The 23,670-nt window shown below is 33.5% G+C and overlaps 3 protein-coding genes across 3 annotated transcripts in view; 1 reads left to right on the plus strand and 2 right to left on the minus strand.

The window, feature by feature from the left end:
• Nucleotides 1–2,535: 2,535 nt before the first annotated feature.
• Nucleotides 2,536–5,575, minus strand: LOC133204757 (serine/threonine-protein phosphatase 6 regulatory ankyrin repeat subunit C-like). Its single transcript, XM_061340499.1, has 4 exons — nt 5,498–5,575; nt 4,933–5,089; nt 4,557–4,688; nt 2,536–3,221 (listed from the first exon to the last, which is right to left on the minus strand). The coding sequence occupies exons 1-4, from the start codon at nt 5,573–5,575 to the stop codon at nt 2,551–2,553; spliced, it is 1,038 nt and encodes a 345-aa protein (XP_061196483.1). The 3' UTR covers nt 2,536–2,550.
• An 83-nt stretch (nt 5,576–5,658) lies between these two features.
• LOC133205192 (dehydrogenase/reductase SDR family member 1-like) lies at nt 5,659–13,808 on the plus strand. Its single transcript, XM_061340952.1, has 10 exons — nt 5,659–5,735; nt 6,521–6,636; nt 6,839–6,906; nt 7,820–7,963; nt 9,036–9,115; nt 10,158–10,290; nt 10,762–10,920; nt 12,008–12,098; nt 12,332–12,412; nt 13,208–13,808. Exons 2-10 carry the CDS (start codon nt 6,531–6,533, stop codon nt 13,318–13,320), a joined length of 975 nt encoding a protein of 324 aa, XP_061196936.1. The 5' UTR covers nt 5,659–5,735; nt 6,521–6,530; the 3' UTR covers nt 13,321–13,808.
• A 2,340-nt stretch (nt 13,809–16,148) lies between these two features.
• The window catches only part of LOC133172629 (cleavage and polyadenylation specificity factor subunit 1-like), a 28,513-nt gene continuing 20,991 nt past the window's right edge, over nt 16,149–23,670 (minus strand). The window contains exons 34-37 of the mRNA XM_061307562.1: nt 20,615–20,773; nt 20,067–20,196; nt 19,503–19,641; nt 16,149–16,539 (exon numbers count right to left, since the gene is read on the minus strand). Coding sequence (XP_061163546.1) covers nt 16,492–16,539; nt 19,503–19,641; nt 20,067–20,196; nt 20,615–20,773 — 476 coding nt within the window. The 3' untranslated portion in view covers nt 16,149–16,491. The remainder of the gene's footprint in view (nt 16,540–19,502; nt 19,642–20,066; nt 20,197–20,614; nt 20,774–23,670) is intronic.

The following is a 23,670-nucleotide window of genomic DNA, read 5'->3' on the forward strand; positions in this document are numbered from 1 at the left end:
TTTCATTACATATATATTTATGAATTTTCAATGTATATTAACTCATTCCTCCTTTCCATACTACAGATGGTGCCGTGACCTACCTTGTTCAGGCAATATAATATGTATGTGTAATTAATGTTAAGTCCTGACAAGGTGAACTTGTGTTGTGTCTTCCGGGGCGAAGACTATTTAAGGAGGGAGGAATGTAGGAATTTAGGCTGGACTGAGGACATCGGCCTGGATAGCTCAGTGGTTAGAGCACCTGACTAGTAATGCAGGGGTTCCGGGTTCGATTCCCGGTCCAGCCATATGTTTTTCATTATATATATATTTATGAATTTTCAATGTATATTAACTCATTCCTCCTTTCCATACTACAGTATAATACAACAACTTAGAGGACCCATAGAGTGTAAAATAAACTGAAAGATGAAGCTTTGCTAACCAAAAACAATATTCAGTAACAGCTCATAAATTGAGTTCTAATCTATCCCCCATTTTTCACTAATCACCTTGCATACTACATGTATTGACAAATTTTTTAAATAAGACTACTATTAACAAACAACAGGTGCTTCTGTACTATTATTAACCCCATATTATGACCTCTCCCATTTGTCTCTCTTGGTCTTAACAAGTTTAATAAAATGAGTGACTTTTGTGTCATTTTTATTTATCTATTATTTACAAGTCTACCTGATTATCAAAACTATGGAAATACTTTTTGTATTATATAATAAAAATTCTTGCATAATTTTCTTATTCTATTAACCTTTCAAATACATTATTTACAATGATTGATTATCAAAAGTGAATGGCAAATGGGAATTATTTCTCTCAGTAGAATACAAATTAATAGAGCCCTTGCCAGGACCAGAACACTTGACAAAATGGTGGAAATGTTAAAAAATCTGATAAAAATACCCTTGCTTATTAAAACTTTTACTCTGTCTGCCTTTAATATGCCCAGGAGCAGTGAAGAGATTTTTCAAAGAAATAATGCATTTTCACTACAGATTCAAAACAGCCCTACCCAACACCAGAACCCACAACCCAGGGTCATGAAATTCACAAATTTGGAAAAGGTACCCTTATCATCATAACTTTTGCACTTATTTAAAGATTTTCAAAGAATTTAAAACACATTTTCATCCCCCCCCCCAGGAGAATCATCAAAACCCCTGACCCTGGGACCAAAAACAAGTTTTAAAAATATAACTATGCACTTTGTTTATCTACTCAACACTAAGGAGCAGACAGGATTATTTAATAGAATTAATGCATTTTCACTATATTATCAATACAGCCCCCACCCTTACACCAGAACATCTGACCCAGGGGCCATGAAACTCACAATTCTGACAGAAGCACTCTTACTTGCCATAACTACAGTATACACTTAGTTTCTTTGCTTTATAGCCAGGAGCAGAAAATAATGTTTCCAAAGAAATTTTGCTTTTTCACTTTATAATCAATAAAGCCCCCCCCCCCCCCCTTTCACCAGAACCCCCAATCTTGGGGTCGTGGATTTTAAAATTTTGGAAGAGACATCCTTGCTTATCAGAACCATGTGCTTAGTTTGTTTAAATAATGCCCAGGAGCAGAGAAGAAGATTTTCAAAGAATTAATGCATGTTCACTATATAATCAATAGGGCCCCTCCCACAACACCAGAACCCCGACCCAGGGGCCATGATATTCAAAATTTTGGAAAAGGCAGTCTTGCTCATCATAACCATGCATTTAATACATCTATCAAATACTCAGGAGCAAAGAAGTAGATTTTTAAAGAAATAATGCATTTTCACTATATAATCAAAACAGCCCCCGCCCCCCTTACACCAGAACCCCCGACCCAGGGGTCATGATATTCACAATTTTAGAAGAGACACTTTTGTTCATCATAACAATGCACTTAGTTTCTTTGTTTAATATGGGGGGGGGGGGGGTAGAAAAAGCATTTTAAAAGAATATATGCAATTTCACTATGTGATCAATAGAGCCCCACCCTAACTCCTGAACCCTGACCCTGGGGCCAAGAATTTCACAATTTAGGTAAAGGACTCATTCTAATTGTATGTTGTAATCATGAAAATAGTTTGACTGCTTAATGTCCAGGAGTAGAGAAGAAGATTTTTCAAAAATGATTTTTTATGGATTTTGCTCCACCCCTCAGGCCAAGGGTGGCAGGGACCATGAAATTCATAATTGTTGCCCCCCTTTGCCCAAAGATGCTCTATACCAAAATTTCTTGAAATTGATTCTGCAATTCCAGAGAAGAAGCTGAAAATGTTCAAAAGTTTACGACCGACAGACACTCGCCGACGGACGAAAACAGATTGCAATAGGTCACCTGAGTGACCTCATTTTTTAATTCAATAAAATCAAGCCACTATAAGCCAATGAACCCTCCTTTTTTTTTAAGTGAAAAAAGTGCTTGTGGATGGTATTAAAAACTTAGGACGGTAAAATAGAAATCCTTGGACAAAACTTGGTAATCAACATCAACAACAGTTGCTGAGAGATTTTCAGAATGTCAGCAAACAAAACAAAATAAGTGAAAAGTACTTTAATCAAAATCACTCAAATTCAAATAATTAATTAAAGCTTTAGGTAGAGGTAATTTGTTAAGTATTTTTGGGTTACATGCTGTCTGAACAACCTGAAGATTATGACGAATTTTCAGTCTACATAAAACTTTCAGATCTTTAGGTTGATACACCCAGGCAGTTATAATTTTAGCCACTTCTAACAGAATATCATCCATTTCTTCACCACATTTGCTTTTTTGGCACAAATCCTGCATTTCAGTGTCACAGAGCACATCGTATCCACCATTCAGAAGAATTTGGACACACCTTAACAAGTTAAAGCGCTTTTCTGCACGGCCCTCTGAAGAGAGTTCATCATCAGGAGAAAGTAACTCTGCCGAATCTAACAGCAGAGCAAGGGGAGAATACTCAGAGTAGGACGAAGGACTGGTACTTGCACCGTATCGTACAAGTGATAAAACTGCATCACTGTAATTATATAATGTAGCTATTTGTAGTGGAAGCAATGAAGAATCGTTCTTGATATTGAGATCTGCTCCATTCTCTAGTAAGATGTCTATCACCTCTGCATCATAGTACTGAGAATGGAGAGCAAAGTTCAGACTGGCGGATTGGGAATCCATCACCATGCTTCCTCCTTCCTCTTCATTTTCTGTTATTTGACCAGAGAATTTGTTCAAATCTGCCCCTGGAAATTATACAGGTAATTCAAATAAGTTATTATGGGACAATCCCTATCAGATTGAAATCAGGCTGCTGTTATTTCTGTTCCAGCTTCCCATTCATTACAGGAAGTTTTTAAATAAATTGACATAAAAATCTGCATTTATTTTATCATGCTTGCTCTTTTGTTCTTTCAGGAATGTAAATGTGGAAATGTTGACCAATGTGGCAGCACTGAAAAAACTGACTATGATTAAAAAATAACTATCATTATTTGACAATGACATAACAAATCCAACAGTTTTTCATATAATGATCAAATTCATTAAAAGAACAAGAAATGTTTGTGAAACACTTATGCCCCCCCCCCCCCCCCAATAATTGGAATTTTTCTGAATCCAAGGGGCATATCTCTGTAAAAAATTGCTTGATCATACCCAAAACAGAACTTGACCTAGATATATTTATGATAAATCTGTATACCAAATTTCATTTCAGTATGTGCAACCTCTGCAAAGAAAATGAATGGAAACTGCAAATAATTGGAATTTTTCTAAGTCCAAGGGGCATAACTCTGTCAAAAATTGCTCGATCATATCCAAAACAGAACTTCACTTAGAAATTCTTACGATAAATCTGTATACCAAATTTCATTTCAGTATGTGCAACCTCTGCAAAGAAAATGATCAGAAACTGCAAATAATTGGAATTTTTCTAAGTCCAAGGGGCATAACTCTGTCAAAAATTGCTCGATCATATCCAAAACAGAACTTCACTTAGAAATTCTTACGATAAATCTGTATACCAAATTTCATTTCGGTATGTGCAACCTCTGCAAAGAAAATGATCAGAAACTGCAAATAATTGGAATTTTTCTAAGTCCAAGGGGCATAACTCTGTCAAAAATTGCTTGATCGTACCCAAAACAAAACTTGTCCTAGATATTCTTATGATAAATCTGTATACCAAATTTCATTTCAGTATGTACAACCTCTACGAAGAAAATGAACAAAAACTGTTGGTGCACCGACAGACAGACAGACCGACCGACAGACAGCAGCAAAGCAATATGCCCTCCCTTCTTCGAAGTGGGGCATAATAACTTTTCTAGATATTTCCCCACAAAATATAATGTTTATGTTTTGAGCCAAAAAATATTCACATCGTAAGAAAATCATTAAATAACACATGTCATTAATACATGGAGTTACAAGAAGACAGAGATACACACTTTATGAGGCCAAAAATTATACAGGCACTTGCATCAAAGGACACCCCCCAATCCCAATCCCCTGATGAAGGGGGGGGGGGGTCCATGTCACAAGTGCAAAGTGCATGAGAAATTGGTGCAAAAATTTACCTGCAGATATCAGACACTTGAGAAGTTCTTTGTTACAGCTTCTGTTAACCGCTAGATATAGGGGAGTTACCAGCCGCTTTCTGCTGAGATTAGGATACAAGTATTCATATCCAGTGGCGTTTACATTGGCTCCTGTAAAATTAAATGTACTGGCACACATTTTCACAAATCATTATCTTACCAAGAGTAAAAATTCAACTGACCCAAATGTCATTAAAATTTAAGGGAAAATATCCATCAGAATTAGCAGTAATAAGGTTTATAAATACATACATAAATTGTAATGAAGGTTTTGCTATTACGAAGTAAGACTATAAATTAAAAGATTACTTCAGACTAAACATCATATTGCTGGAAATTTTTGACAATTATGTACCTGATGCAATCATTTTCTCAATGATATCTTTACGGTAACAGTACTTGATTGTAAGTAAGAGGGCTGACATTTCATCAGCTTCATGAGGTCCATTCTTTTTTCGATAGTTAAACTTCTTTTTCATTTTTAACAATCCATTTGAAGTTAATTCCAAAATCTGTAAAAAATATATCTCCAGTTTAGGCATGACAACAGATTTGCACTTTTCTCTTCCAAGAGGTAATTTCATTGACGATAGATCTACAGTTAGGCTTATACAGTGTTATATACGTTGAACTAATGTAAAATCTACACTATAACAGCATTTTTTTCTTTTACAACCTTATATTTTAAGAATATATATAACTTTTAGTATACCACTCAAATGTGATACATGTAGGCCTAGCCATCATAAGTTTACCAGTTTACTGCTTTACTAATTCTTTGAAACTGTTTCCCAGTAATTTGTTCACATATACAATATTGGAGGGGTGCATTATTTTAATGAGACCTTTAGCAATCTTTCTCTTGTAATGTAAAAAAAAAGTCATAGCAATAATACTACATATTTTTTTCTTAATCATACCTTGTCGTGGTCTTTATTTGTCAGAGCATCAAAAAATTGGGTTGTGCATGTTGTCATGGCTGTGTGTACAGGAAACATTCAGAAATGTACCGAAAGATTTTTACTTTCGCTTTCAAAACTTGCGTGTCTCTCGGAAGTTTCCATGATTTTACACAAGTAAACACGGTATTATCTGGTATAGACTGTAGTCTAGAACTGCACGTAAATATTTGATGTCATTTTGAGTAAAACGCTGAAAGTAAGTGTATAAAATGTTTATGATATTGTGTTTGCATTGCTGTGTTATTGAAACTATGTATATAAAGGCTTGAACACTGTTGAAGTTGCGTAACATTCCAGTCATGTGTCGGCCAGGTACATGTACATCAACGTGAAATTGAAAGAAACTGCATTTAGTTGATTTTCTTCTAACAGTTAGGCCTAGAGTAAGCTGGAAAATTTTAACTGCATCATATTCATTTCGTTTAATCATACATCGACAAGGATATTAAAAGGTCGCCTCGCTAAAAGATATTTTAACAGGTACTGTTTAAAACTTAGATTATTGAGTAAATGTTGTTGTGAGCTATGTACAAATGTATATACAATATACATGTTATTCATTGTACTATGTTATACTGGTACATGTATTTAAGTTTTGGAAATAATGCATGATCAATACATCAATGATGAATTATTGCTCTTTCATCAATAGAATCTCTGCGTGCCTGAACGAATTAAGGCCGGGTTGCAAGATTGTTTATTTTACTGTAACAGCAAAATAAATGCATGAATAGTGGCCCAATTTAATGTTGAAGCATTTGATTAAGAATGATTGTTCTTAACAAGTTTATGAATAAATTTTACTTCATGTTCTGTTATGTATAAAATTAATATTAGTTGAGGTGTGAAATGTTAAAAAGCAGCAAATAAATAGTTGGGGGGGGGGGGGGGGGGGGGTTATAAATTAATGTTAGTTGACTCTGCATTGTGTTGCTACATTCATAATTTTCAACACTGTTTTCCTTATTCTCTTTCTTGAAGATCAAATACCATGTCACTTCGAGGCAAAGTGTGTCTTGTAACTGGGGCCACACGAGGTATTGGTCATGGTATTGCTTTACAGCTTGGGGAGGCAGGGGCTACAGTATACATCACAGGTAATTAAAACCATAGACATGCATATACTTTACTGAAAGTATCATGAAATTTTTATGTGTATATGTCCTACAGTTTATGCCATGCATTCATGAAGATTCTCTAACAGCTCTATAATTAAAGTGGATATAAAATGATTTCACATTTTAAGACATATTTATATAACATTGCTACTGAATTAAAACTCTGTAACTTTTTATGCAGGCAGAACATTAACACTACCCCCAGGTGAAGAGTCCGTGGGAAGTTGTCTGACAGACACAGCAAAAGAGGTAAAAAAAGATCTTCTTATTCATGGTCAAAAGTACTACCGGTAACTACGTGTAGACAGGAACACTTTTTTGTGCATGTTCAGTGTTGCATCTTATTTTACAATGTTCTTCAGAGTTGCATTGTTTGAAAATCAGTCTATTTATAAATGTTTATATGATACTTATGCAGGTAACTTGCTAACAACGTATGCCACAAAAAATGGGTTATTTACTGCACTGGGGCTGGTAACACTGTGCTTGTTTTTATGTGATCACTATACCGTATAACAGGTTTCTTTAGCGGGTGTAAAATTTGGCGTTTTGCTTGCTCAAAGGTATGCCAATAATTTTGACGGACGCACAGTTCCTTGACGTGTAAAGTAGAGGAAGTTCACCTTCTGGATGCGTTTTCAGTATGTTTAATATACACTTGAATACTGATTCAGACGAGATTTTAAAAAAAATCCAACACCAGATGAGAAAGATATTATTTGACAACAGACTGAATAAAGTTATTCTTCTTGTATTCAGTACTTATACACAAGAGTGCAAATTTAGTGATTAAAATTTTAGCGGGCTACTTCAAAACCGCTAAAATTGGGTAATATATGTAAAATTCCTATTTCAAAATTTTTTTCACATATAATTATGGTGATAGCATAAAATCAAAGCATAGTATACTACCAGCCCCTGTGGTTGAATGGTATAATTGGCAGTAGTTGACATGTTTATATTGTGTGTACAATCATTGTATCAATTTGCTTGAACTGCTCCAAAATTCTGATAGACATATTGCAACTTTCAGAATTTCATAGCAAATCAAAGAGATTGATAATTGTAAATGCCTTGCAGCAATTAATGTGAAAGTGTGGTCTGTATCTTGCAAGGAGATATTTTCCATGTTTTACCATGTAACTATAATCTTGTTTTGCAGATTGAAAGCAGGGGAGGTAAATGTATTCCAGTTCAGTGTGACCACAGCAAGGATGAAGATGTGGAAAATCTGTTCCAGAGGGTCAAGTCTGAACAGAGTGGACAGCTGGACATACTGGTCAACAATGCTTACTCAGCAGTCACAGTGAGTACAATTCTTGTCTTGTTGGCTGTCGCAATGAGTACATTTCATGTTTACTGGGCTGTCTCAGTGAGTACACTTCTTGTTTACCTAGCTGTCTTAGTACAACTGTCTCAGTGAGTATACTTCTTATTTTCTTGTCTGTCACAGTGAGTACACTTCCTGCTTACTTAGCTGTCACATAGCTGCAGAACTGTAGCATTTTGGTCTTGTATTTTAGTCTTTGACTGAATGGTCAAAGACTAAAATGGAAAACCATAATGCTACAGTTCAGCAGCTAGCTGTCACAATGAGTACATTTCTTGCTTACTGGGCTGTCACATTGAGTTCATTTCTTGCTTAGTTGGCTGTCACACAGTGGGTACACTTTTTGTTTACTAGGCTGTCACACAGTGAGTACACTTTTTGTTTAATGGGCTGTCACAGTAAGTACACTTTTTGTTTACTGGGCTGTCACAGTGAGTGTACTTTTTGTTTACTGGGCTGTCACAGTGAATACCTTTCTTGCCTAGTCAGCTGTCACAGTGAGTTCACTTTTTGTTTACTGGGCTGTCAAAGTGAGTACATTTCTTTCTTGGCTGTTACAGTGAGTACACTTTTTGTTTACTGGGCTGTCACAGTGAGTACATTTCTTGCTTAGTTGGCTGTCAAGTTAGTACGTTTCTTGCTTACTGGGCTGTCACAGTTAGTACATTTCTTGCTTAGTTTGCTGTCACAGTGAGTACATTTCTTGCCTAGTCAGCTGTCACAGAGAGAGTACACTTTTTGTTTACTGGGCTGTCACAGTGAGTACACTATTTGTTTACTGGGCTGTCACAGTGAGTATATTTCTTGCTTAGTTGGCTGTCATTTTGAGTATACTTCATGTTTACACAGCTGGGAGATGCTTGGTTGTACATGTACATATGATATGTTAGAATTTTTGGAAAAAAGCTTTTAAAAATCCTCTTCTCCACAAAAGGACATGTAACCATAATGTAATAAGATAAATTATTATAAAAGCATCATATATGAAAAACTACAGTGGGGGATTTCTTTTGCTTATAAAATTATTACTGTTTTTAAATTCTTGTAGGCTATTATGAAAAATGTAGGAGTACCATACTGGGAGCAACCAATCAACATGTGGGACACTGTGAACAATGTGGGACTAAGGTACATATATGAAAGTTATGGTACATGTACCAATGTATCAGACTGTCAGTACATAAAGGATAATAAAAGCCAATTCCTACTATATTGTACATGTACAGATCTGGCTATTGGATTGGGTATTAAGCTGAAAGGTTAATGTCTGAGTCCCTCTGTATATCTTAAAGGTAATGGAGCTGAGGCCTCACAAAGGGACTGAGACCAACGGCTTTTAGAGAATGAAGGGGTGCAGGGGTGACCTGCTTACATGTAAAGTCCATTGTAATAAATGCGTATATTTTGCTGTACATGTATATGATATAAACATGTTTAATTAGTGTTTAAAATAAATGTTAAGAAATTTGTAATATTATTTAGGGTCTAATACTGCAAAGAAAGTATTTTGATGTTTTTAGCTCACCTGAGCTGACTCTGTCTGTCTGTTTTTAACATTTTTGACTTCTTCGCCAGAACCACTCACTGATTTGCCAAAAAGCGTCTTTGGATGAAGGGGATTCAAGTTTGTTCAAATAAAAGGTCACAGCCTATTGAAATAGGAGATAAGATAGGGCAGAAAAAAGGATGGGTGTCTTAAATTGTCTCCTGAAAACCATTGGGCCAAATATAACAAAACTTTTTAGATTTAACTTTGGTCAAATCAGGGCCTCCATGGATAGGGTGGTGCCACATTAGGGAACAGAGTTTTACTTTGGAGTAAAGAAAAGATCTTTTTAAATTTTCTTCTCAAGAACAGTAGGGCCATAATCAGTCTTATTAATATGCATGCATCCTCTGCTAGTGCAGGTTTAAGTTTGTTTAAATCTTGAGCCCATTTGGGGGGTCAGGGCTAGGGAGGGCCAAAATAAGCCATCAAAAGAGAAGTGTTGATGCATATATTACATATGTCATGAATATGAAGCTTGTATGAAATGGGGTACCTTTTGAGAGTAGGAATCTAGGAGAGTTATTTTTGGAACATCTGTAATGGTTTCTGTTTTAAGAATAAACACTTTTTAAAAATTGTTTGGATTGAATTCTTAATTAAAATTTTCAAATTTAAATTCAGGAACCATTATCTCTGTGCTGTGTATGCTGCCCGCCTCATGGTGCCCGGGAAACAAGGATTGATCATCAATATTTCTTCAGTTGGAGGACTGAGATATTTGTTCAATGTACCCTATGGCGTTGGAAAAGAAGCTGTAATTCTTTCATAGCATTTTTGAGTGCATGTATACACATAAAATCAATGATTTTTAATAGTCTAGAATCTATGATTTTGATCATGCAAGCTTTAGAACAACTTTTATTCAAATCATTGAAAATTGAAATGTGATAAAACTGTAGGTAATATAACTGATCATTTTTTATACATGTATTTCATTTACTAGTGTAAATCTCTTCAAACTTCTTTTTTTTTCACTTGTTAAATTGATAGATGTTGAAAATGGCCCTTTGCATATCAAATTACAAGTTTTTGAATGAACCAATCAGGGCTTAACACAAACTATTTGCCTTCTTACTCTCTGAACACCTGTACAGTATAAGATACAGTGAATTTTATCTTGCAGAGTTGGTAAAAAATGTAGGGAAAAAGAAAATCCTGAATATCTCTGCGAATCCTTACAATTAGACATTTTGAATTACGATGAATCATATAATAATGTTTACAGTGTGATAGAATGGCAGCTGACTGTGCTCAAGAGTTGAAGAAACACAATGTAGCTTTTGTCAGCTTATGGCCAGGAATAGTGAAAACGGAGCTTATGCTGAGTAACTCTGACAAAATGGATGAGAAAGCACTGGAAAAGGTGGCAGGACCTGATTCCCCGGTAAGTACATGTATATTATACAAGTATGGACTGTTTAGAAGGGAGGCATCACAAATAACAAGGTCTGAGTAGGGTTGTCACCCAGGGTGCTTGTGCCCGAGGGTGACAACCCTACTCTAACCTGATGATTTGTGATGTCTCCCTTCTAAAGAGTCCATAATAGTGAACGCAGCTAATGGCACAAAGCACCATTGACACTGTGAGCTCAAAAAGAAATGCCTGGATGAAGAGAAAATTCAGACTGTGCACATTGATCCAGAGGACTTGTTTCCTGCAGTAACCTCCACACCCACATTTCAACGCAAATGCATCTTGCTGCTAATAACATTCTTGCATTAACAACAAAAGTTTACCAATAAAATTCACTTTGATTTAATGGATATTGCATAGAGATAGTAGATTAAACATTAAAAATTTGCACTTGTCAGACATAGTTATGGTAATGCAAGTAACATATGATATCACAGTTACGTCTGAATCAATATATTGAAATGTATGTAAAAGTGCGTGTGGTATAGAAACATTAACTTCCAATACATATTGGTCAGCTGAGTTTTTCTTTTACATTTGTGTAAAAATTGACGAATTTCATAGATTTGTTTTGAGTGTTTTGAAATAAAACTGCCCAACAATGAAATAAACATTAAGCAGACTGCACATTTTAAATATTAAATTTATTGAATTACACATTAGACCACTATTCTTCAACTTGTTGGTTTTACAACCGTTAAAAGTGTATTTTCTCTATTTTGTAATGATAGTTAGACAAGAACTACAAAATGATTATCAAAACACACCTGTAGCTCTTATAAAATTTATGCATTAAATGATTCAGAAGACCTTTTCAATAGAATTTATAAAATCTCCAATATATCGCATATTGTATTATAAAATATTGTATCATATCAAATCTTTTTGTTCAATAAGACACCAACTAAATTTTACAAGAGATTATGGAGCTTTTCTGGTCTATTCATGACACCACAAGTACCTGTTCATACTTTAATTTTATTTTTACTAAAAATTTTCCAGAATGGTTTTATAATTTTCTGTTCAGAGAATTTTATCTTCAAAAATTTTCTTTCAGATCAAAATTGATAAAAATAAGATGAAAGAAATGTTACAAAATGCAGAGTCTACAGAGTTTTCAGGGAAATGCATTGTGCATTTAGCACAAGGTCGGTCAACGCTATGTTATAATTTTTATGTACAATGATGGTACAATATAAAATGACGGGTTTAATTATGTTATTCAGAAGAGAATTTAATCTCTCCAAATTTTGGACTATCTGTTGAAATCATGAATCATGACTTCCACAATAAATTTTGTTTTCTAAAATTACTTTGTGAATTGTAGATGGAAAGGTTGACTCTCACTAAATATTCTGTTCTTTTGAAAACTGAATTACAGACCCCAATATAATGGCAAAATCTGGTCACGTTTTGATGACGGCAGAGCTAGCAAGGGAATATGGGATAAAGGACATTGATGGTATGTATACATGTAGTTTCCATGACTCTCTGCATTGCAAGTACAATAATTACAGTAAAAAATTACTTTAATAAGATGCATATATTGACATTGCATCCATGGACATACATGTAGTACTACATGTAATACTGTTAATTTTCATTAGGCAAGACATAAAATGATTTTGTAAAAAAAATCTTCTTGATGTCATATACATGTACTAGCATCTTCAAAAATATGATTTTAATATTTACATTTCCAATGTCTTTGTCCGAGATAAAATTACAAATTGTAAAAATACTTTATTTCTACATAAATCTACTGGTTCATCGATAGGCGCGGTTAAAAAAAATCACGTGCGGGGTGTGACAAATAGAGACAGAAGCGGGGCTATTAGCACGGGAATTTGCAGAATCAGGAGCATGTAAATATAAGGAATAACTGTCAGATTTTTTGGATTCATGACGATGATCAATTGATTGGCTTGCGGCCTTCGGCGTTTATGCAAATTATCACGCAAACCACTCGATTGATCACATCATGAATCCAAAAAATAAGACAGTTATTCCTTAAATGAATCTTTCATACCGTAGATTTCCAAATAATCACTAGGAATTTATTAGTGTGTAATTTTGCTAAAAGCTTAACTCACAAAATAAAAATACTCAATTTTACCTTATATATCTATACATGTATGTAGTTTTATTTGCTAAGGAAATGGGAATATACTCTCCCTTGCATTCGTTGGCTAAATTAAAATGCATGTACATGTATATAATGATAAATAAATTTTATCCTTTTGATCTATGCTTTTAGGTCGGACAATTCCAAGCATGCGCCAAGTAAACCAAATCCCTGGTGCTGGGTACCTACCAAACTGGGTCCGGCTTCCAAAGTGGGTAATAGCACTTGCCGGTAACAAGTTTTAATTGGAGAAGAATTGCCAAAGTCTACAGTCTCTATAGGAAAAAATAAACTTAATTTGCCCATAAATTAGAAGAAATCTGTCAATAACAGATCAAAATGACTTGTCCCTGCACATTAAAATATATATATTTATAAAATGTGTGACTTGTCCTCAAATATTGATGTATATTACATGTGTATATTAAAATATACAAAATGTCCTCAAATATTGTACATGTATATTTATATACCATGATGTATTTAAATATAGTTAATTTTGACAGTTAATTGATGTTATTTTTTAAGTACAGGTTAGAAGTTTTACTCCACTTCTGGTATCAAATACATGTATATCTGTTTTTTCCCAAAAAGGTTGTTAGTTAAAGCAAACAATAAGCGTGCAACACAGAAATTTTTTGAGATTTATGTATATTTGTTAATGTAGATTTTTTACTGAGGTGTTACATATTGAATTTGTTTTAATTTAAAATAAATTATCTAGTAATTGACACTTTAAGGATTCTTTTTTTTTCTTCATAAATTAGAAGAATGTGCTCTTTATTTTAGTACTGTTGCAATGCAGTTTGATCCATAATCATGGAGAATTGAAAGATTCCTCTAATGAACAACATGCACAGTACTCTCCAAAGTACATGTATGTACATATTTTGAAATGTCTGTATATTTAATTCACATGCACCGGGTAATAGGGGGATCTAGGTGAAACTAGACATCTTTGTTTCATTAGCTCTGCATTTTCAACTGTACAGTAAAATCCTGTAATTTATCGTTTGTAGAAAATTGATATTTTTCACTGTGAAAATATCAAGAGTGCAGCAAAACTTGAGATTGTCATTCCCTTTAAAAAAGTTTTACAAAGAAAATATCCCCTTTTATAGGGTAGAAGAGAAACCAAACCACCCTGACACACACTGAAACTACCTTGTTGGTATTTATATTTACAGTTTTCAATCTCAGCTATGACATCTGTCATCACAGTCCAAGGCACTGCATTACGAAAGACAAAGGCAAATCAAAGAAAATGTAACAACAGTAAATGTTTGTAGTTGGATATACATGTACTTTTAACTTGTGAAAATATTTTGAAAATCTTGTCCCTTTCAGAAATTCCATATCCAACTATAAAACATTAAATATCCTATTTATTACATTTTTAATAGTGAAATACTGTAGAATTATTAATACTTTTTTGCCAAAAAATATCAAAACTCTAGATTTTCCTTGTCTTCCCGTAAAGTGTTATAAAAAATACTCGGTAGCCCAGCTGTTGTAAAAAATCATCATGACAGAGGCTAAAACGGCACTCCATGTTTAGTATATTCAGTCTCACAATCACTTTGTTATGATGTCTCGAAACTGCTTAATGACAACACAACCTATGATACTGAGTTACGAAGACAGAGGCAAAGGAAAAATCAAAAGAAAATATAATAAACTGAAACAAAAATTTCAATGTTTTGTAGTTGAATATGGAATTTATTTCACTGTGAGACAGAATTGTTTAATACATGTATTTTTACTCGTGTTTAAAAATATCAGAAAAAAATCTTCTTCTTTTTTTGAGTTGGTAAATAAATCAGTTGTTATTTTAAATTTTAGATATATTTGAAACAAAATTGATTTAAATTTGAATTTGTAATTTACAGAAAAGTCCTATCATTATATAAAATAATGAAATAAATAACAATATCTTGTTAATTTTGGTTATCTGAACTTATCAAAAGTATACTACAATGTATATACAGCTTTGATATATTTTCACTATATAATCAATAGAGACCTGCCCTAAAACCCATACCCCTTCCCGGGCCCATGGATTTCACAATTTTGGAAGAGGCATCCATGTTCATCATATCCATGCAATTAGTTTGTCTGCTAAATACACAGGACCAGAGGAGAAGATAGTTAAAAATTTGAATATGCATATCACTATATGTTCAATAGAGCCCTGCCCTGACACTAAAACCTCTAACCCTGGGGCCATGAATTTCCCAATTTTAAAAGAGGAATCCTTGCTCATCATAACCATACAATTATTTTGTCTACTTAATACCAATGGACAGAGAAGATTTTTAAAAATTCATGCATTTCAGTATATGATTAATAGAGTCCCTCCCTAACACCAAAACCCCTGATCCAGGGCCATGAATTTCACAATTTTGAAAGAGGCACCCTTGCTCTTCATTACAATGCACTTAGTTTATCTGCTAAAACCCAGGAGAAGAGATTTACAAAGCATTACTGCATTATTTTCACAATATAATCAACAAAGCCCCTCCTCAATCCAAAACACCTCACCCTGAGGCCACAGTTTTTTTTTCACGCATTGCTTGTTATAATCATGCCAACAATTTGACTGCTTGGTGTCCAGGAATTAAAAAGATTTTTAAAGATTAATTTTGGTGGTTTTTAGTCTCACTCCTTATGCCTGTTATTGTTTGACATCATATAAGATTTACAGTAACAGGTATAAGATTGGTAAGTATATAGTTCAAAGTCATGTACATGTACTACAATGCTTTCAAATGACAGCAATCCAGAGAAAGATTTATTTGTTGGTTTGTTGTTTAACGTCCCTTTCAAGAATTTTTCATTCATATTGAGAACAACTTGCTAGTGAAGGGCTACAAATTTAGACCTGTACTCAGCACTTATGGCCTTTGCCCACTCGCGAAATAAATTCAATATTCAACCTCTATCAATTTGAGAGCACCATTCACAGTACTACAAAGTCCCCTTAGAAATATATTTCTGAAAACAAGCAAAACATTCTGTAGTCTGTACAGTGTATATAGGATGGAATTTTGTAATTACAGATTTAAAAAACCCATTTTCTGTTATAAGTTGTTTTTATTATCATTTAACAAAGACGACAATGATTCATAAACAATAAATGAGGATGAAATCTTTATTCCTAAATGTACATGCTTTTATGTAATGGCTTTTCAGAGCCTATTTCTTAAAACCCATCTTTTATATTTTGATGTCTTTGACTACATTGTAGAGCTAGGCTCTTCCAGTATGAAAATGTTCAAAATATAGCACAACACTTTTCCTTTGGCTACACCAGCTCATGAGCTTTGTACCAAAGCAAGATGATCCATTCAAAATTGTATCAAACTCAAGTCACTTTCACTTGTGCGAGATCAAGTCAATGATATTGGTTCGGAAAATCAGAAATGGGCAGTGAGTCGGTCAATTTCCATCAAATCATCCATGATCTGAAATAATTGAATTATTTATTAAAAAAAAAAATTATTTAAACAATTAAAACAAAGACAGTACATAAATAAAGTCTGAAAATTAATGTATTAGTAAGAGGCATTTACAATGATATGATAAAACTTGCAAACTCACATACACTTATCAGATCTAACAAGTGAAAAAAAAATCCTGTTCAAGTGAGCATGTACAGTGAATGTACAGTCAAATCTCGTTATCTCGAACTAAATGGTAGAGAAAAAACTTCGAGATATCCAAGGATTCGAAATATTTAAGGTAAAATAATTAAAGAATAAGGGGTTGGGACTTCCAAATAACCTTGACATATTCATGGTATTAGAGATAATGGTGTTTGAGATGCCAAGATTCAACTGAACATGTACCTGGTACACATTCCTATCATCTGTTCATGTGATTTGCATACATATGCATGAACATATAATATTCTCAGTGCAAAGGGATATCCCATAATGCAACATGATGATAAATTCCAATATTATTTTTCTCATTTATTCCAGTTCTCTGATTGGCTCAAACTTAATCACATGATCAAGTATATAAGAGCATTTTGACTTGCATTACTATCTAAAGATTTTGAAATGCATATCATCTTGATGTTTTTAAAAATGGAGATACATGTAATCTTCAGTAAAACAATAACAGTGCTGAATTCACCACAGCTAATTCAGTGTATAACTTGATGTTTCTGGGGAAATAATCATACTTCAACTCCTTTATTTATAATTGTAATGTTCTGTAATAACTGGTGAAACAGAACAATGCTTTGAATAAGGATCTACTCTATATTAACACATATCAGATATGATTTTCATAAATCAACACAAAACATAAAAAAAACAAATGTAGCTAAACAAGTAAATTCCCTAAATTACTCGATTAGTATAAAGGAAACACAATTACATTAAACAGCTTAATTTATTTTGATCTATAGTCTCTATGTGTTAAAAAAAAGGACAAGAAAGAAAACTTGTGCCTTGTTCCCAATATTTAAAATTTCTAGAAAAAATAATATAACAAATGTAGCCCTTTCATTTGGTCAATCCATAGATATATTGACTTCACAGAAAAGCATACTGACCTCGCACTACGTGCTCTGTCGATATTTTCTGTGAAATCCATATACATGTATCTATGGATCGATCTCATGAGAGGGCTATATTAATTTGTATCATTATTACACATGCAGTGAAACGTAAACATTAAAAATAACAGAGCTTGTGCCCTGTTTACAAAAACAGTTCATGTTTCACCGGGTGTGTTCAATTTGTTAAACTCTGCACACATCACTGAGCAAGGACTGATAATACTGGTGAGTTGGTTTTTCTTTCTTGCATTTTTACTCTGAATTTTCTGGATTATAGTTTTAATATTTTTCATTAATACACAACAAAATTTCTACTTTTCTTAAGTATTAAGGATAAAGTTTACCTTGTGAAAGTGCAAGAATGTGTTTATCAAACATGTCCTGAAATTCATAGTTTCAATAATTTCCAGATAGAATAAGTTTTTTATTATATTTCCATGTGAAATGCTATAGCAACATATAAAGTCATGATATTATACAGAAAATTTGAGAAAATATTAACTTCAACTTCTGTACATTACAGTGAAAAAATACTGTAGGATAATTAGAACCAATCAAAATAAAATAAAAGATGGATTTTAAACGGAGTTATAATTTATTTTCATTTACTGTATTTAATGTCTTATTTTTGCGTTATCACCGAGAAAACATGTATACGCAGCTATGACAATGATAAGTTCCTGGTAAATCAAGCGAGGGTTATATAATTTAAGTATACTTGCCATCAGTCTGATTAACAGATCAATTGTTTTCCAAACATGGAAGATTGCATGATTTGATATTATATAACTACATGTTATTACAATTTTAGCGCCATGTGTTTTACACATAGACCCCAAACTTTAAACTTTGAATATCTTAATTCCTTTAACGATTCTAACTACTTTCTTCTACTTTCTTTTGCCTGTGTGCTAAAACAATCGGCAAACTTTTTCTTACAAAATATCACCTGAGCATAAAACAAAACCTACCTGTATTATTTACTGCTGTCGGTGTTCATTTTAATTAATAACAAGCACATACAACAAAACTTTCAGTTATTCCCCATGTTCATTTTCAAAATAATTTTCATAATTTGCGATAGGTCAAAAAAAAAAATAAATTTTTTCAAATGCTTTCATGCATGTTGTAAAATTTTGTATTAATCGAGTGACAGTAAATACAAAATTTACAAAGTGACAGCTACTTGTATTTATTGACCCGGTAAATTTACAACATGACAATGCAATGCGATATGGGATATGATTTTGAAATTCGAAATATTTCTTTTTAAGATGTCGCACCAACAGCTTAAATGATGATAATAGTAATAGCATTAAAAATACGCAATGAATGATTTATATCAGTCAAAATACATCTATTTCATATAATTCTAATATACAGTAAAATTTATTTTAATAAGTTGTTAAGTTAATCTGTGACACATCACTGCTTTATTTCTCTATATATGTTTGCTTTCATTAATTAAAGATCATTTAAAAAGTTTTTGCTTTAATTATTTATTTATTCATTTAATAATATTTTATCTATTTATTATTTATTTTTATGATATTGATCATCAGAAATGAACAACTTTCAAGTAAAAGATGTTTGAGAATCGTTGTAACTTTTACCTGACATTACGTTTTACCAGGAAAGGTTGCAACATGTTCATCAAAATTTTTATGAGTGCCGTGCAATAGAATATGTTTGAAATATTACCATTATCCTGACATTTATCAGGACTCAGTGCTTTTTAGTTATTACATTAGTCTAAGTGTGTGTCCAGGCCCTTTTAAGGCAGACTATTTCAAGAGAGATTTTTATTATAGTGCAAACATTCCCTGAATGTAAACTTGTTTCATATTTCATACTGACCTGCTCATTTGATGTACCCAGACGTTTGGCTATCTCTATTTTTTCCATGATACTTAAGTTTGTATATTTCCATAAAAGCTCTCCATCTAGAATATTTTTCTGGGGATTTCTTAGTTCAGGAAATGTTGAAACAACATGCCTTTAATGAAATGAAAGAAAGCATCGTAAATTTGTGCATAAAAAGAAACACATTTTGCAAAGAAATCACAACATGTACTGATGAGGTATGAAGAGATCCATGAATTTATATCCACCCCAAAATGTTAAATTTCATTAATACATGTACATAACTATTCAACACTTTTCCAACCACAAAATCAAATCCCTACAACCAATATTTTTTTCCTCAAACCTCGAAAATATGACCCCCCAGGAAAATATTTGATTTTACAGTACTTGCAAATAATCCTTAACAATTGAGAAAAGCTAAAAACCAAATTAATCTGCAATAAATGTGCATGTATTTAGAACAATGCAATTGAACATTTTTTAAAAATGTGGTGTTTAGACAGCTTTTTAAGGTGAGCTAAAAATCCAAAGTAATTCCCGATACATATACTTTACCTATACGTTCGAGGATTGAGGCCTGCCACGTGAGGTATGTGAGTGACCAGAGCGTTTTGTAACATAAACAGTCTTCTATACACCTTCTCAGATAACGGTAAGATAAAACCTAAGCTGCCATCTAGTGTTGCTGTAAAATAGACACAGATTTTACACTGGCCATTGCAATCATTGACCCATTACACTTTCAAATCACAATTAAATGGCAAGAACTTTATTAATTTACGTAATCTCATAAGGATATCTGGATGTGAAGTAGTTCTTCTCAATGATATCAGAAGTAACATCGACTATTCATCTTGTGAATAAATGCAATGCTACATTTCATAAAAATTAAAATTAAGGCACATGAAATACATGTATATGTGATTTAAAGTATTGTACAAAGTCAGTTCATGCCATTCTGAATGACTTTCTCAAAATAAATCTTCAGAGAAAAAAATTGTTACATATTATTTCTGTCATTGATACAATTTGTTTACCCAATACACATATTCAGAATATTTTGTTGTTTGATTTTTTTTTATCAAGCACTAGGAAAAACCTACCAAAATAAGTGATGTGTCTCTTCTCCGAGGCCCCCGTCATTCGTTTATCTGAGGACGGATCATAGAGTTTACAGCGCACCCTGAACATACTGTTGATGTGGGAACCAGAATTGAAGTCTGCCTTACGAATCAATCTCTGTCCACCATGGCTTTCTCTGGCTGTTAATTGAAATAGTTCACCACGTGATTAACTATACTCTATCTGTACGTGTGGCTAACATTTACAATGCAGGTAATTCTTGAGTTAATGCGGAACACTGTTCTAATGCTATGATTCAATTCAGTCCTTTGCAAATTCTTCTTGTTTATAAACAGTATACATGTTTTTTTTAAAGCAGTAGCTTAGTTAAATAAAAATGCACTAAATTATTGAACAAGAGGCCCAAGGGCCTTAACAGTCACCTGAGTATAATACAACAACTTAGAGGATCCATAGAATATAAAATAAACTGGTAGATGAAGCTTTGTTGCCCAAAAGCAAGAGAAATAGGATGATCAGGATCAATGAATTAATTAGTCTAATATTAAGTAACAACTCATTTTAAAATTAAATTCTAATCTGTTCCCAATTTATCACTATCACCATGCAGACTGTTAAACTATTGGTAATTCTGTACTATTTTAACCCCAACTTGTAATCCCTCACATTGTCCCTCACATTGGCCTCTCTTGGTCTTTGAAGAACATTTTAATAAGTTATTTTTGTCTCAGTTTTATTATTCTATTACTTACAAGTCTATCTGATCATTAAAACTATGAAAGTAGTTTTTGTATTATACTATAAAATTTCTTGCACAATTCTCTTATTCTATTAAGTTTTCAAATACATTATTTGCAGTGATTAATTATCAAAAGTGAATTGCAAAAGGGAATAACTTCTCTCAGTAGAATACAAATTAATTGAGCCCTGGCCAGGACCAGAACACTTGACCAAATGGTCCAGATGTTTAAAAATCTGGTAAAAATATCCTTTTATTAAAACTTTTACTTTGTTTGCCTTTGATATGCCAATGAGCAGAGAAGATTTTCAAAGAAATAATGCATTTTCACTACATGTACCATGACTACAGATTCAACACAGTCCTACCCTAACACCAAAACCCATGACCCAGGGTCATGAATTTCACAAATTTGGAAGAGGTACCGTCATCATCATAACTCAGCACTTAGTTGAAGATTTTCAAAGAATTAACACATTTTTCACTATATTATCAATAGACCCCCCCCCCCCCCCAATGAGAAACACAAATTAAGCCCCTCAACTTGGGACCACAAAGTTTTAAAAATTTTGTAAGGAGCACTATGCACTTTATTATCTGCTCAACACTAAGGATTAGACAGGATTATTTAACAGAATAAATGCATTTTCACTACATAATTAAAGAGCCCCACCCTAACACCAGAACCCCTGATCCAGGGGCCATGAAATTCAAAATTTTGGAAGAGACACTCTTGCTCATCATAACTATATACTTAGTTAGTTTATATATTACCCAGGAGCAGAGAAAAAGATTTTCAAAGAATTAATGCATTTTCACAATATAATCAATAGAGCCCCACCCTAACACCAGAACCTCTTACCCTGGGGCCATGAATTTCACAATTTTGGAAGAGGCAGACATGCTCTTCATAACTATGTATTCAGTTAATTTGTTTAATATCCAGGAGCAGAGAAGAAGATTTTCAAAGAATTAAATGTATTTTCACTATATAATCAATAGAGCCCCCCCCCCCCTTACACCTGAACCCCTGACCCAGGGGCCATGACATTCAAAACTTTGAAAGAGGCACTCTTGTTCATTAAAACTATATACTTAGTTCGTTTATTTAATACCCATGAGTAGAGGAGAAGATTTTCAAAGAATTACTGCATTTTCACTATATAATCAATAGAGCCCCGCCCTAACACCAGAACCCCTGACCCAGGGGCCATGAATTTCACAGTTTTGGAAGAGGCATTCTTCCTCATCATAACTTTGTACTTATTTCATGGGCTTAATACCCAGGAGTAGAGGAGAAGATTTTTAAAGAATTAATGTATTTTCACTATATAATCATTAGAGCCCCGCCCTAACACCAGAACCCCTGACCCAGGGGCTATGAAATTCACAATTTTGGAAGAGGCATTCTTCCTCATCATAACTATGTACTTAGTTCATTGGCTAAATACCCAGGAGTAGAGGAGAAGATTTTTAAAGAATTCATGCATTTTCACTATATAAACATTAGAGCCCCACCCTAGCGCCAGAACCCCTGACCCTGGGGCCACAAATTTTACAATTTTGGTAGAGGGCTCAATGCTTATTACAATCATGGCAGCAGTTTGACTGCTTGATGTCCAGGAGTAAAGAAGAAGATTTTTTAAAGATTGCATTAATTTTGATGGTTTTAGCCCCACCCCTCAGGCACCAGAGGGGCAGGGGCCATGAATTTCAAAATTTTTTCTCCCCTTCACCCATAGATACTATATGCCAAATTTGGTTGAAATTGGTTCAGTGGTTCCAGAGAAAAAGCTAAAAATGTTCAAAAGTTTACGAACGACGTACAACAATGGACAAAAACAGATAGCAATAGGTCACCTGAGTGACTCAGGTGACCTAAAAATTCTACAGATTGAAATGAAACAGTACATGTATGAAGTATATGTACATGTACACTGTATACATGTATGTATACTGTATATGATGTATATGTACACTGTATAAGATGTATATGTTCACTGTATAAGATGTATAGATGTATATGTACACTGTATAAGATGAATATGTACACTGTATATGATGGATATGTACACTGTATAAGAATGGATATGTACATTGCATAAGATGTATATGTACACTGTATATGATAGATATGTACACTGTATATGGTACATTGCATATGATGGATATCTACACTGTATAAGATGTGCATGTACACTGTATATGATGGATATGTACACTGTATAAGTTGTATATGTACGCTGTATATGATGGATATGTACACTGTATATGACGGATATGTACACTATATAAGATGTATATGTACACTGTATAAGATGGATATGTACACTGTAT

Source organism: Saccostrea echinata, unplaced genomic scaffold, assembly GCF_033153115.1.
Source record: "Saccostrea echinata isolate AGI-Se365-2 ecotype Australia unplaced genomic scaffold, CSIRO_AGI_Sech_v1 ptg000054l, whole genome shotgun sequence".
Classification (NCBI taxonomy): Eukaryota; Metazoa; Mollusca; class Bivalvia; order Ostreida; family Ostreidae; genus Saccostrea; species Saccostrea echinata.

Bases quoted from the DNA above. Each gene is read 5' to 3' on its own strand.
- LOC133205192 (XM_061340952.1), top strand. From the start codon at position 6,531: ATGTCACTTCGAGGCAAAGTGTGTCTTGTAACTGGGGCCACACGAGGT. The intron at 6,637-6,838 runs GTAATTAAAACC...CTTTTTATGCAG, and splicing joins GGCTACAGTATACATCACAG to GCAGAACATTAACACTACCC. The intron at 10,291-10,761 runs GTAATTCTTTCA...TAATGTTTACAG, and splicing joins ATGGCGTTGGAAAAGAAGCT to TGTGATAGAATGGCAGCTGA.
- LOC133204757 (XM_061340499.1), bottom strand. From the start codon at position 5,575: ATGTTTCCTGTACACACAGCCATGACAACATGCACAACCCAATTTTTT. The intron at 5,090-5,497 runs GTATGATTAAGA...TATTTTTTACAG, and splicing joins CAAATAAAGACCACGACAAG to ATTTTGGAATTAACTTCAAA. The intron at 4,689-4,932 runs GTACATAATTGT...TTAATTTTACAG, and splicing joins TGAGAAAATGATTGCATCAG to GAGCCAATGTAAACGCCACT.